Source organism: Cajanus cajan, chromosome 6 (assembly GCF_000230855.2).
Source record: "Cajanus cajan strain Asha chromosome 6, NIPB_CcT2T_4, whole genome shotgun sequence".
In the NCBI taxonomy this organism is placed as follows: Eukaryota; Viridiplantae; Streptophyta; class Magnoliopsida; order Fabales; family Fabaceae; genus Cajanus; species Cajanus cajan.
The window spans coordinates 13,938,298-13,951,978 of record NC_138522.1 but is presented as its reverse complement, the minus strand read 5'-3'; the positions used below and the strand labels follow the sequence as shown (position 1 = coordinate 13,951,978).

General features: G+C 32.0%; 2 protein-coding genes across 4 annotated transcripts in view; one reads left to right on the top strand and one right to left on the bottom strand.

Annotated features, from left to right (window-relative positions):
- The window catches only part of LOC109814480 (isoaspartyl peptidase/L-asparaginase), a 26,662-nt gene extending 17,090 nt beyond the window's left edge, over positions 1-9,572 (top strand). The window contains exons 2-5 of one of the 2 annotated variants that reach the window (XM_083076783.1): positions 4,575-4,786; positions 6,497-6,730; positions 7,404-7,490; positions 8,106-9,572. In XM_083076783.1, the coding sequence (XP_082932909.1) occupies positions 4,625-4,786; positions 6,497-6,730; positions 7,404-7,490; positions 8,106-8,588 (966 nt within the window). In that variant the 5' untranslated portion in view covers positions 4,575-4,624 and the 3' untranslated portion in view covers positions 8,589-9,572. Of the gene's footprint in view, positions 1-4,574; positions 4,787-6,496; positions 6,731-7,403; positions 7,491-8,105 lie in introns of those variants that run through there. The other variant, XM_020378918.3, reaches the window with a different exon arrangement.
- LOC109814484 (hexosyltransferase GAUT11) lies at positions 9,348-13,681 on the bottom strand. 2 transcript variants are annotated; one of them, XM_020378924.3, is made up of 2 exons: positions 13,204-13,681; positions 9,348-11,147 (listed from the first exon to the last, which is right to left on the bottom strand). In XM_020378924.3, exons 1-2 carry the CDS (start codon positions 13,357-13,359, stop codon positions 9,696-9,698), a joined length of 1,608 nt encoding a protein of 535 aa, XP_020234513.1. In that variant the 5' UTR covers positions 13,360-13,681; the 3' UTR covers positions 9,348-9,695. The 2 variants fall into 2 exon arrangements, with proteins under 2 accessions (XP_020234513.1, XP_082932910.1); XM_083076784.1 differs by lacking the exon at positions 13,204-13,681 and adding an exon at positions 12,867-13,174.

Below are 13,681 nucleotides of genomic sequence, written 5' to 3'. Positions count from 1 at the left end.
AACTATGAATAAAAAACGGAGGGAGTAGTACTTATAATTTTTTCTTGGCGTGTAACCCACCTCCAAGGTGGAAGTAATGATAATGATGATAGTTATTATAATGATGGTAGTGGTGATAGTGATTATAATGATAGTAATAATGACAACGATGACGGTAATTGTTGTTTTACAATAGTGTTGACAATTGTGATAATGATGTTTTTGGCAGCAGTAGTAATGCTTGTATTAATGACAATATTAATTGTGATAATAATGATGATAACAATAGAATGGTTAAACAACAATGATGATAGTGGTGAGAGAAGTGTTATGCTTTAATGGTTAAACAACAATAATGATGACAATAGAATGGTTAAACAACAATGATGAATTATGTTTTCTTGCAAATTTATGCTTTAATGGTAAAATTTGTGTAACATAAAATAATTGGATATTTCCTATGAGATTAATGAAGGCGCTACAAAATCGACAAATGAGTAAAAAAATTATATATTGTCGTTGTTATATAGATATAAATTGATTGAACATGCGTTCTATCTTTTTTATTTTAAAAAAGATATATGCAAACTTTGTAATTCTCATTTTTAATGTAGAATAAGATAACAAATAATTAAGGTTTAATGGGAATGTGTTGATAGTGTAAAATAATTTTACATTGTCATCTAATTGTAAATTACTATTTATTTAAATTTGTTAACTTTTATAATAAATATCTTAAAAGTTGTATGAACAATGATTTATGATTTGATGATGTTGTAAATTTTTTTCCTGACATTGCATTATCATTAAACCTATAAGACAACAAATAATTACACTAAAATTCAAATTCAAGCGATTGTAAATCCATTATCAATCAAACAATACTTAAGTTAAACACATGCTCAACACAATAGAAGAGGCACAAAGTGGAGCTACTTATTAAACATTTTTATTTTGATTAGCTATCACATTTTCAGAATCCAAACACAAACATTAAAAGTAAACCATGTCAAACTTGAACGACTCTTGATTCAGTTAACCAATTTTGGGCACCCGAGTCACATTTTCCTTATAGTCAATAAAGACTCGAACCCTGTCACACCTGAAATCAGCTGTCACCACTGATCCTTCTGGAAGAGTAAAGGCCTTCACTCTTGGATTTTCTTTCATGATGATTTGTGTTGCTGCTTGTCCATTGATGCCAATCAATTCCTGCCACGAGCTTTTACCTGCATCCATTTTTTACACTTAATTAAGACACTATTTATAATCTTTCACCTTTTCAATCTTTGCATGCGTAACGGCGACATCAATTGGTAATTTAGTACAACGATAAATTAACGTATACGCATGTTACCTTTACAAGACATGTTCACCTTTGATTTGGTTATCTTCACTTCAGTTGTGCTGATCGTGGTGAGACTAAATGGTACTTAAAGGAGAGGATTCATAGATTTGGTTTTGCAAGTAAATGTTATTTTTTTAGAAAGAAAATAATTATAATAGAAATTGCCGGCTTATGCCGATCGAGTACCTAGGCTTTGTATTTCGAATATATTAAGGTATATATTCTTTGTGCTAAATTGGACCGATAAATATATGGGAAACTGAGGTTAAAGATAATTTTATTAGATGACGAGTTCAACAAAGCTACTTTCATAGGTTGTAATACCTGTATGGGGACAAACTTGATGTGGAAATTAAGGCCTGTGGTGGAAGTGGGAGGCAATACATGTGTTTCAATAAGAATGATTGATTTTTTTAACTAAATTACTATTACAAGTATTTATTAGATTCATAAAATTTGACTGACAATTTTTAGAAGAATTTTCTTTTTTTAATTATGTTTTTTTTCATACAAATACAAGATTCGAATTAGAGACCTTATTTAAGCTAAATAGATTTGTCGATGTTTGTGATTTAATTTAAATACATATTTCAATCACATGTAATAATTTAAAATTGATTTTACTAATTTTAAGCTAAACAGACAGAAAGGCCTCTTCCAAACAGGACGCAGGACTAGCTGACAAATAAGTTGGTCTGGTTCAACTTCTTCATTGCAATTAAAGAAATCAAGAGTGCCAATGTATTTGAAAACAAAACGGGAAACACGAAGTAGTTTATTAAAAAAAATATTAAAGAGTTTTTTCTCGATGTGGAAACACTCCAACACCACGCTACGTGTCTTTGTGGGAGATCTAATTGCATAAATATTATATTTATATTCATTAATCATTATTTTAATATTTTATTTTTATATAAATAAAATTTATAATAAATAAATTATAATTAATTAATATATTTTAAGTTCTTACAAATATAACATCGACTAATTTTATAGTTCTTACATTCTTTTTGTTATTTTACCTTACATTTTTCCAATGTTTTCTTTTAGTTATTATTGCCAGCTTATGTTAAATTACTATGTGGTTTTTAGTTTGAAAGTTTAGTCACACCAAGTCAAATTAGTGAAGTCATATGTCTAATTGTTATATGAACCTAACTCTATCCACACATGGGATTAGGGTTAAAGTATGTAGCACTCAATTTTTTAAAGGTTATTAATGGTTAATGGATGAAAACATAATAAAATGGCTTTTATGATATAAAAGGTTTTAAGCTTTTAGCTTTTTGTCCCTATTTGCTCAAGAAGCCTATGATTAATCAAAAGAGAGACTATTTAGTCTAACATATTTGTTACTCATATTTTCTGTTTGTCTCTTTAAACACTTTGTGCCCTTAAGAAACACTTGTAGAGGAGTTTGGATATTGTTAAGTCAAAAGACGATTCCCTCAAAGTTTTAATGTTTACAAAAAAAAGCGTTTTTATATAGATAAAACGTCTGTAAAAATGTCTTTGAAACATATCTTTGAAAGATTTATTAGATAAAGTGTAAGATGAAGATCGTTTGTAAGATATTGTTAATAAGGTGAAACATACGATTTGTCTCATATACATTGAATATTTATTATTTATTAAGACTAATGATAAAGTTTGATTTGAATGCTTCATCCTTAACAAATCAAATTAAAAGACCATTTCGAAACTCACAAATCTGTTTTCCGTCAAAACCAAATCTCTAAAATCATAAAGAAAAGCATATAAAGTACTACTAGAGCTACTCTGCATTGACATTGCTTTTGCAAATTTCATTTGGTATGAAACGTTGATAAGTAGCTTCTTTGATCAAGTAAGAGGTACCATTTGATGAAATACATTTAATGTTCGCATTAAATGAGCCAAATGGTCACCTACTATCACAAGGAAAGATGATGAAGATAGATGAAAGTAACTTGCGAGTTGGACTCAAAATATTGCAACATCATCTTCTCTGAGCTATTATATAAGAAGTTTCAAAGTACAAGAAAGATAGAAATGCTAATTTTACATAGATACATTTGTATAGAAACTCACTCTATGTAAACCTATTCTTTCTTGAACATTCATTACTCTGTAATTGGTTGAATAACATTCTAGTGAGATGAACACAATCTCTTTATAACTTTCATAACCATTGTTATAAGGTTGAGCCTGTAGAGACTTGTTTGAAAAAGAATACTTGTTCTTGAGCTTCGAGAGGAAAGAAAGTATAGAGGAAACAACATAAGAGAGAGAATAGAGAGTTTCTTGTATTACTTTTAATAATGAGACAGTCTATTATATACATAAATAATTATAAATAAGGTAATAATATTAAGTGAAATATAAACAATAAATAACTAGTGAAAAAAGGCATTATGTGCCTTGTTAATAATGTTCTAAGGTGTGAAAGTTACAAAACAGTTATGGGATATGCAGTTTATTTTTGACAAATAATAATTTTTATTTAAATTAATAAAATAAAGTTATTGAGTTATTCTACTCTAAAAGAAAGAAGTGTACAATTATCACAATAAATAAAGAGTAAAAAACATCTTAAAAAAATTATGTACACAAAAATAATAAATTACCTTTATATATATATATTACATATTAAACATCTAATTGATCTAACAAAAGTAAAATTAATACTCGTGTACTCGTGTAAATTGTTTGATTAACATATATATAATTTTGCTTTACTTTTAAATCATTTAAATTAACATACATGCTACTAAAATATTCTCATTTAATGTATAAAAAGGTCAATGTTAACAAAATTAAATTATTAATACAAATATAATAGAAAATATATCAATTTTTATATCAATAAAATTGTTTACTTATGATATTATTAATACAAAACTATAATAAGTTTGATTTTTGACAGATAAAGATCTAATACTATCAAAAGTTAACTTGATAGACAAAGATACATGAACACACCCTTTATTACAATACTCATTTGACCCTCCTATCTTTATCTTTTATCACATAATATTTCCATTATAACTATTATTTCTCTCTGCATTTCTTTGTCTCTCTAAATATTAATGGGCACGTGCATGTGTCCTCCAAACATGATCTTAATTAATATTGAACTGTCAGTGCATGATGTACATTTTATTAGATCATGGAAAATTTCCCCTTATATATTACTTTAATAAGGGAATCTTTGGGTTTCATGCAAGTAATGGTGCATTAATAGGGCTGCACATTATTATATTAACAGGCAAAGAGTAACTTAACAAGTATTGCTAGAGAGGCTGTGTGGTGGTGAAGATGGGTTGGGCTATAGCTCTACACGGCGGTGCCGGAGACATCCCACTTTCACTGCCGCCGGAGCACCGCCAACCCCGAGAGCAAGCCCTCCGCCACTGCCTGCAAATCGGGGTTGAGGCTCTTCAAGCCAACATGCCTCCATTGGATGTAGTAGAGCTTGTGGTAAGTGGTCAATTTCAAGTCCCTTTTATGAACAAAAATAGTCAATGATTAAGATGTGATCTAAACTTTATTATATCAGGTTTCCTTTTAGTAGTTAATATATATAGATATATATCTTTTTCTGTTTCATAATAATAGTCTCATTTTTTTTTTATTTTTTTACATAGATGGAGAGAAACCAACAAATAAATGAAAGAAATTAATAATTTTATAAAATTCTTTATAATTATTTTTTTTAGAAACAATATAACGCAACAATCACTTTTGAGACACTTATTAATTATTATTATTAAAGTTGGAATGAGTTCGAATCTTGAGCATAAGTTATTTATTATTATTATTATGTTTTTGGTATTGAGGCAGAAGTTATTACTGTGAGCCATACATGTACAACACTCTCATTTTCGCATCTGAAAGGTTTTTTTATGGGCTGTTTAATATGAACTGAATATATGGAAATACTAGTGATTCTAAAGAAAAAAAAATAGAAAAATGGATATAAGAATTAGAATGTCACAACAATGCAGCAGAGTTTGTGTTGGAGTACAAGTATAAATATAAAGTCTCATGTTCGGTAGGAGTGAGCAAGTTAGAACAGCATATAGTGTGAAAGATGTATAAGCTTAATATGTTAGGATTTTGGATCAAATGTGGTGTTAAGTTGGTTTTCTGGTAGACCAATTTTTTTTTTTTTCTTTTCTCTGCACGGTATAAGAAGGGAATGCAAAACAATATTTATAGTCATATTTTCATAGATTTTTTTAATCATGTTATTAGTATAAAATATCTATTAATTTTATTGATAATTAATTTCTATTAGAAAACTTGAATAACCATCTTTAATATATCTTCCCATCCAAACACATATTTCCATAGATTTTAATACATTTCATGGAGAGAAATAAAAAAGGCCTTCTTTGTTTTTGGACTCTTAAAATATTCGTACTTAATTCTTTAATAATTCTCAACATTGCACTTAGGATTTGAAATGAGTCAAATTGAGCTATGTTCGATTTAACTTAAATTGTCTTGATAATATTTGGTTGTTTAATATTGATATTTTTTTTTTACTTAAATACAACTTAGTTTGCCTACTAATAGTTCAGTTTAATTTGTTAATTCAAATCACATGAATCAAGAGTCATTTTTTATAATCTTTTGCATTTTAAAATTTTAATTTAATAATAGATTTTAGATTAAAAAAAAGATGGTTTAATTTTTCTTAAAAGAAAACATAATTTATTCTTTTAACTTTGCAAGGTTACAAGGTATGATTTTAAAGAAACATAATTACAATTAAAGAGTGTATAAATAAAATCTACTTCACCTTACATAAAATAATAAAAATTTAATCCATAACTATAAAATTCTAAATTGTTCACTTCTTTTATTATTATTAACTCATAACAAAATTTTTAAGATTTTTTTAAATTTTAGTTAGCCGAAATTGAATAGAAAGTTAATTATATGTTATATATTTATATATCGACTCTATTTATGAATTAAACGAATCGAATTGCTCAAATCTAATTCATTTATTCATGAAACTCAATTTTTAACTTGAATTTGAGTACTTTGATTTATGAAAGATGTTAACGAATTAATTATTGGATCGAGTTTCAGAGTATTTTAGAGTTATTGCTATCCTAATTGAACTCCAATGATTTTCACTCTCTAGCATGTTTGTTGTACTTTTCTTCTTCTATTTAGGTACGTGAATTAGAAAATATTCCTCAATTCAACGCGGGTAGGGGATCTGTGCTGACCAACAAAGGCACAGTTGAAATGGAAGCTTCTATTATGGATGGCAGGACAAAAAAATGTGGAGCTGTTTCTGGTCTCAAAACAGTTGTCAATGCCATTTCTTTAGCAAAATTGGTTATGGAGAAGACTCCTCATGTATATCTGGCATTTGATGGAGCAGAGGAATTTGCAAAACAACAAGTGAGTTTCGTTTATGATTTTAACCTGTTTACTCATCCCTTGTGTTGAACTTTCTCCAAAGTTTGTGATTGTGTGCAGTGTTATTGTTTCTATGAAGAAGAAGAAAATTAACATGTTCCTGATGAAAACGTTTGAATAAGTTATTCCTTTAATTAATAACAATGATAGATGATTCATCAGAGTCATTCAGAGCTTCTAGAATTAGAGTATGGCTTTTGTTTTTGGATCTTGTATTTGTGCTTCATTAGGCAAATGAATTGATGCTAAATTAATTTAGCTTTGGATACCAGTTTCAACCATCCATAATTTAAGGTAAAATCTGGTTTTTCTGTGGGAAATTCTCTTTTCCTTCCATTGAGGTACTTATGAAACATCATTGGCATATTATAATGAATAGTTTTTTCTGCTGTCTCACATTCAATAATCATAAATTTGAGGGAGAAAATAGTAAAATAGAAGCTAAGAAAAGGAGAAAGAAGATACAATTGGATACCCAAGGTTCTCACCATTATGAAGCATAAACAAGATGATATATATACACAAAGCTGCTTTTATGACTTGAATAACAAGCAAACCAACCATCAATTGTTGCTGGTGCCTTTCTGGTTTTACATTGAATACTTGTTGCTTGTGGCTCATCCTTCATCGATGATCATAACATTCTTATTTTCAGGGTGTTGAGACTTTAGATTCAACCCATTTCATTACTGCTGAAAATATTGAGAGACTACAGCAAGCAAAAGAATCCAACACGGTCCAGGTATTTGATTTTGCCTACTTCTATGTCCGAGGAGTAGGCTTAGTTTGTAAGTTTTCACCTTAAGAAAGAGTAGTTGATGGACAAAGCTTATACACACTATTTCCTGAGGTACTATTTATGTTATTTTTCATTAGAATTGAAATTTTGTTTCGATAATTTATACTGACCTTTAAATTCAATGTAAATCTCTATTATTTTATTTTATTTTTATAAAAAAAAATTAGATGAATGGAGTTTCTCATTAGAGTTAGGATAAATCTCAAGGTGCAAAGAACATTTACAGGAATGCTTATATAATTTACAAACAAAGTTTTACATTGGCCAAATATTTACATATTACCTACCAACAAAGTTATTACATCAATTGAACTTATGTCCTTATGTGATGAGTCCACTTATTACTAACTAAACCAACCTTTATTGGTCAAATCTTTACTATGTATATTACCGAGATGAAGTTCTAATTCTAATTAGAGAACAATAATAAAATTCTCTAACAAATTCTTTTTAAGTTTTATCCTATGGTTATTTGTTACATCAATCACCAGCAATTTATTTTATTTTCCACCTTAAGATATTGTCATATTGATATCATCTGTGTTTCAAAATATATAGATTGATCACAGTACTCGACCCCTCCAAAATGGTACCAAGGGAGAAACACCAATTGTTGCTAATGGTGATAGTCAACTAGGAACTGTAGGGTGTGTGGCTGTTGACAGTAATGGGAACCTAGCCTCTGCTACATCCACTGGTGGACTAGTGAACAAAATGGTTGGTCGAATTGGCGACTCACCCATCATAGGTGCTGGCACATATGCCAACGAGCTTTGTGCTGTCTCTGCAACAGGCAAAGGTGAAGCAATACTACGTGCCACTGTTGCAAGAGACGTTGCAGCATTGATGGAATTCAAAGGTGTTTCTCTAAAAGAAGCTGCTGATTGTGTTGTGCATGAACGCACACCGAAAGGCACTGTTGGTTTGGTTGCTGTGTCTGCTGCAGGAGAACTTGCTATGCCTTATAACACAGCAGGCATGTTCCGAGCTTGTGCTACTGAAGATGGATATTCAGAGGTTGCAATTTGGTCTGCTTCCTAGATTTTGTCTCAGATTTTTCAAGGCACTAATCTGTTTTCTGTGATTAATGTGTTCCAGATTATTATCTTCCTGTTTAATCACCTTATAATTCATGATTTTGCAAGCAACATCATGGTGTGTTTATTTCAAAGGTCATCTCCGTCCAAATGCTATCATGATTTTCTGTCATTTTGTGATTCAATAAAATTGATTTTTAGAGGCAAAATATTTTTATCAAACAAAACTAGTTGCTGTTTAACTTGGTTCAAAATAAAAAGTCAAAAACTTGGTTTCGCATCCTTAATTTTGTAACGGTCTATATAAATCATCGAAAAATTTGATAACGGACATGTTAATTCTCAAGACAAAAGCTTCAATTTTTTAAATATAAAATTACCAAAAACAGTCTAATTGGAACTGGTTAGGAACATCAGCAGCAAAGCAAAAGCTTCGCTTTAGTTCTTACAACTCATACTTAAATTGAAAGCAAAACACAGCAGTTTACACGCATCACCTGGTTGAGAAAATGGAAACATCATAACATTAAAGTCATGCAAACCTGGGCTCTCATTTTTCATAGTATAGTGGTAATTTGTTTTCCTGACTAGTTGTTCCTTAATCCTTTTCTTGCTTCTCTAGTTGTCAAAGAGAGTAACATGACAACACGCATATATTAGATCCATGTTTTAGTTTCTAAAGGACCACCACATGAAACAAAATATGGCTCGCTTAGCAAATAAACAATCGATTAATATATTTGATATTAAGAAATAACCAACGAGAAAGGGAAAAAAATGTTTCCATTGAATTACATCACTATTTGAAATAACAAATAAATCTACAACTTGGAGAAGAAGAAAAGATAGCCCAAAAAGCCAAGAATGAATTCTCCCACCTCTTCACCTAACGCGTTTAAACTTTTTTAGTGTATAATAATCATTCTCTTCTATTTCAAGACACTGAAAAATAAAAGGAAAAAAAAAAACAAAAAAAAAACAAAAGAAAGTTCCTAGCAAAGTCAAAACTTTCTACTTTTGACTCTACAATAATGGCTACTGCAATCACAGATCAAGGGATCAAAATAATCTGAAATTGCGTAATCCATAAGCAATTGAGAAGTAGTGCATTTTAACCTGTGGCACAATCTTGAAGATGAGGGTGACTTTGATTTATGAACTTGTTCCATAATGGCTTATACCTGCCTATAGCTAACTTGAGCCACGGTTTCATGTTCCCATTAAAGTGAATAACTGCTGCACTTTCAATCAGGCGGTTGTCAATATTTAGGTCATAACCCAATCCTAAAACATGCCATCTTCTGTCTAGTGGTTCTGTCAAACCATAAAAACTTAGAAGGGCAGGGGGAAGTGTACCAAGCTTCCAGAGTGTCCCATCAGCATTCTGCTCCTGCCAATAATGATACCTTGCAGTCACATTTGCTTTCCTCCATGCAACCAAGTCAAAAACATTCATACCAAGTGCCCATCCACATGCCTGTGGATCAAACTTTGAGCTTATAATTGAATTTGAGAAGTTGAGATACTTGTAGTACCTATGAAATGCTTCTAGACAAGTTTCAACAGCACCATTCACATTTCCATGCAAATCCAGTGAGAAAAGTGGGGTTAGGTCCTTCTGGACAACAACATCATCATCAACGAAAACAACCTTCTCAAGCAGTGGATAAATCTCAGGGATGTAAAACCGAAGATGATTTAGTAAAGACAAAGACTTGGGGTTCTGCAACTTTGGCTCAAAATTTACACCTTGATAAGGTCCAAAATAAAGGGGCCGTGATTCTGGACTGTGTAGCTGTTTGACAATTGGAGAATAAGATTCATTCAACCAATGAAAATCCTCAATACTCTGCACCTCTATGGTAACCCCTTTAAAGTCATTACTGAGGAACCATGCTTGCATTGCTCCATAATTGATACCATTAGTAACAATGTGAAAGACTAACTGTTTTGGATGGTCAGCATTGATGACTGTAGAGTTAACAACTACAGATGTAGCCATGACATTATCTGAAAAAATGCAGAAATGATATAGATTGTTATCTGTGAGCCGGGGGGAGTTTCTCCTCACACGTGAGAGTTCTTGCAGTGATGGCATCTTTAGCCAATCAGCCATAAGTTTCACATTTAAGCAATGAAGACTTTTGGGTAATGCTTCAGCTGATATTTGAGCAAACACAGTGCTTTGAATTGTTGCTGCATTCGCACGCTCTTCAAGTGCTTGAATATGTGATTTCATTGTTGCTATAGTGGTTGCAATGTCATAATGGACATCTTGTGCCTTGAAAATTAGAGAAGACATGCTTTTAATGATTGGCTCAGCCTCCTCCATGGTCACAGGCTCACCAGTCATGGCAGCTTTTGAAAGCAAAAGCTGGCAACTTCTAATCTTTGAACTAAGCTCCCAGGCTAGGTGAAGATTATTGTGCTCTTTGGCAATAATCACATAAGCCTTGGCCAGAATCATTTGCTCTGATAATTGCCGTGAAAAGGATGTTGCACTTAAAACTTCTTCAGTAAAATTCAATTTCTTAGGAAAATGTTCAACTTTAGCATTTCTCTCCTGCAAAGTAAGTAGCTTGCACTGTAAGTACCCAGGGGTGGGGGAAGGAAATAACTAACAGAAAAATAGAAATGTCACTTAAAGCACAACAATCATTCAATCATATGGAGCACAAAAATAACTTCACAACAATGTAAAATTGTTCTAGCATTGCAACCGAGGCAAACTTGCCATGTTTAACACTTCATGTTTAACTATTCAAATGACCAATTACTGTTTATAATTTTACCCAAAAACTTGAGTGTGCAATTGTTTTTTAACCTTTTTTTGTTACCATTTGTTGATACAAAATTAACACCATAATCATGAAGAAGCTTTCACAAAAAAAAAAAAAAAAAATACAAGTTTTAGATATTTTCCTCAATGTTGGATGACTGAAAAAGAATAACTAATGAACAACCAAAATTATGAAGACAGCAATATAAACATAAATTTAAAAGATTATAGTTAACAACACAATGTTGAAAGGCAAATTTTCTATGCAACATAAATAGATATATAACCACAAACTAGTGAAATGGACTAAATCTATTAGTTTAATACTGAAGAGCAGAATGACTATAGGAATTAGCCACAAGAACTGGTGACATAAGAAATGATGACTGGATTCTACAAGGAATTGGCAATGTAATAACAACTTTGGCAAAAGAGGCAATGCCTAAGTGAACGGTTGCAAGTGGAATAATAAGAGAGTGAAAACTATATTTGTTTTGGTGTTGACGCGCACTTAACACATGTCCATCAGAAGCTATAAACTATAGCTTCTGTATAAATGAATACATTTGATATTATTTTGTTATCTTACATGCTTATTGGATGTGTGTCCAAACACACACTGAACAGTAGCCAACAGTAAATGAGTTTAATTACCATATATCAACATCTGTTCTTCAGTCATTTTTCCATTAAAGGTCAACAAAATATATTAGAAAGAAAAGTTTCCTCTTACAATAGGGAAATAGTTCATCCACCCATAGACAATAGTACTATGCCCAAAACAATGCACAATTAGAAAATCATAGTTTAATCTACCCTCCATCTCAAAATGACTGCAGTTTAGCATTTGAATTAACTTTCAAAATGACTGATGTTCTCAGTTTTTCAATGTTTTTTTTTTTTTTTTTGCCAATTTGCCCCCTCATAAATACTTCAACCACCACAATTAAAAACAATGCATATATTGAGAAAGTGCAGTTATTTTAGTAAAATTGTATCAAAAACTAATATATTAATTGTTCTTAATCTGTGTGCAAAAACCTTACACTGCAGTCATTCTGGAACAAAGGAAATAACAAGTTTTCTTTCCGTTTACATAGCACATCTAATAGCCGGAGTTAACATAAATAGCAGTCTAACTACTAGACAATTGCCTTAGCATCAATCAAATATAGCATACATAACTTCACGAACCACAGGAAGATCCATCTATACCTAGGTTAAGCTCGACTTCAGAACAACAAATAGCAAAAAAAGGTGATTTTTCACAAATACACCACTAAATCATATCCAAAAGTAACCACCACAATTGACTCCCAAAACTTCAATCATGCAAGTAACTACCTAAATTCAACTCACTCTGCTCTACATCCTACATAGACGATCAGAAACAAGAAATAATTCTCCAAGCAGCAACCCCGTGGCACTTAATCCTTCACCCAAAAGAACAAAAACCGGAAGTAATCACAGTAAAAGGAACACAACAACACAAATTGAACAAACCTAGCGAAAGAATCTCCAGTTCCACGGATATTCAACATGTGCACGCAAAAAAGTGAAACACGAACAGCGAGATTCGAGATCGCGCTCGACGCACATTGACAGTCGCCAATTCAATTGCTTAAAAATTCGCAATTGCTAACGAAACATTCAAGATCTTGCTACGGTTGCCAATTGCCAATGCAAACGAAACAAAAATCACTCTTCGCACACCAAATTGTAAGAAACTAATAAAACTACAACAACAGAAGCGTTCATTCATTCACTGAAACGGATTGATTAAAAGGAAGGGAAAAAAAAATTAAAAGCAGAGAGTGCACCAAATACGACGTCGTTTTACCATAAGAGGGTGTTGGAGGCGATCTTCACGGTGATTGTGTTGCACGAGGAAGAGAACCAAAGCCGCGAGAGAGAAAGCGGCGAGAAGCAAGCAGATCCAATGAGAGAACCACCGGCGCCGCACCGGGCGGCGAAACTCGGCGGGGCGCCGCCGCATTTATGACCGGCGAATGGGAGAAGGAGAGAGACGCACGCACGTGACATGCACGTGACATGCACGTGCCTGGGGCTCCTGGGAGCGAGAATGAGGAGAAAAGAGAGAGAGAAGGCAGTTGGTGATCTGTTGTTAGCTTTGTAGGGAGTGACAGTGAAACGGCAGAGAGTGCAGAATATTGAGACTATGCAAAGTTGGTTGCTTCGGATTTAGAGAACCGACGGAATAAGGAATACAAGACAAAAAAGATTGGGGAGGAAGCGCCGGCACATGATCGCATGTGACTGTGATCACACACTTTCGCCTACACTTTGCTTCTCTTTGG

What these genes read in the sequence shown, in the direction of transcription:
- LOC109814484 (XM_020378924.3), bottom strand. Translation starts at nt 13,359, where the DNA reads ATGCGGCGGCGCCCCGCCGAGTTTCGCCGCCCGGTGCGGCGCCGGTGG. An exon ending in GCCTCCAACACCCTCTTATG is followed by an intron (nt 11,148 to 13,203) that starts GTAAAACGACGT and finishes CTTACTTTGCAG; the next exon opens with GAGAGAAATGCTAAAGTTGA.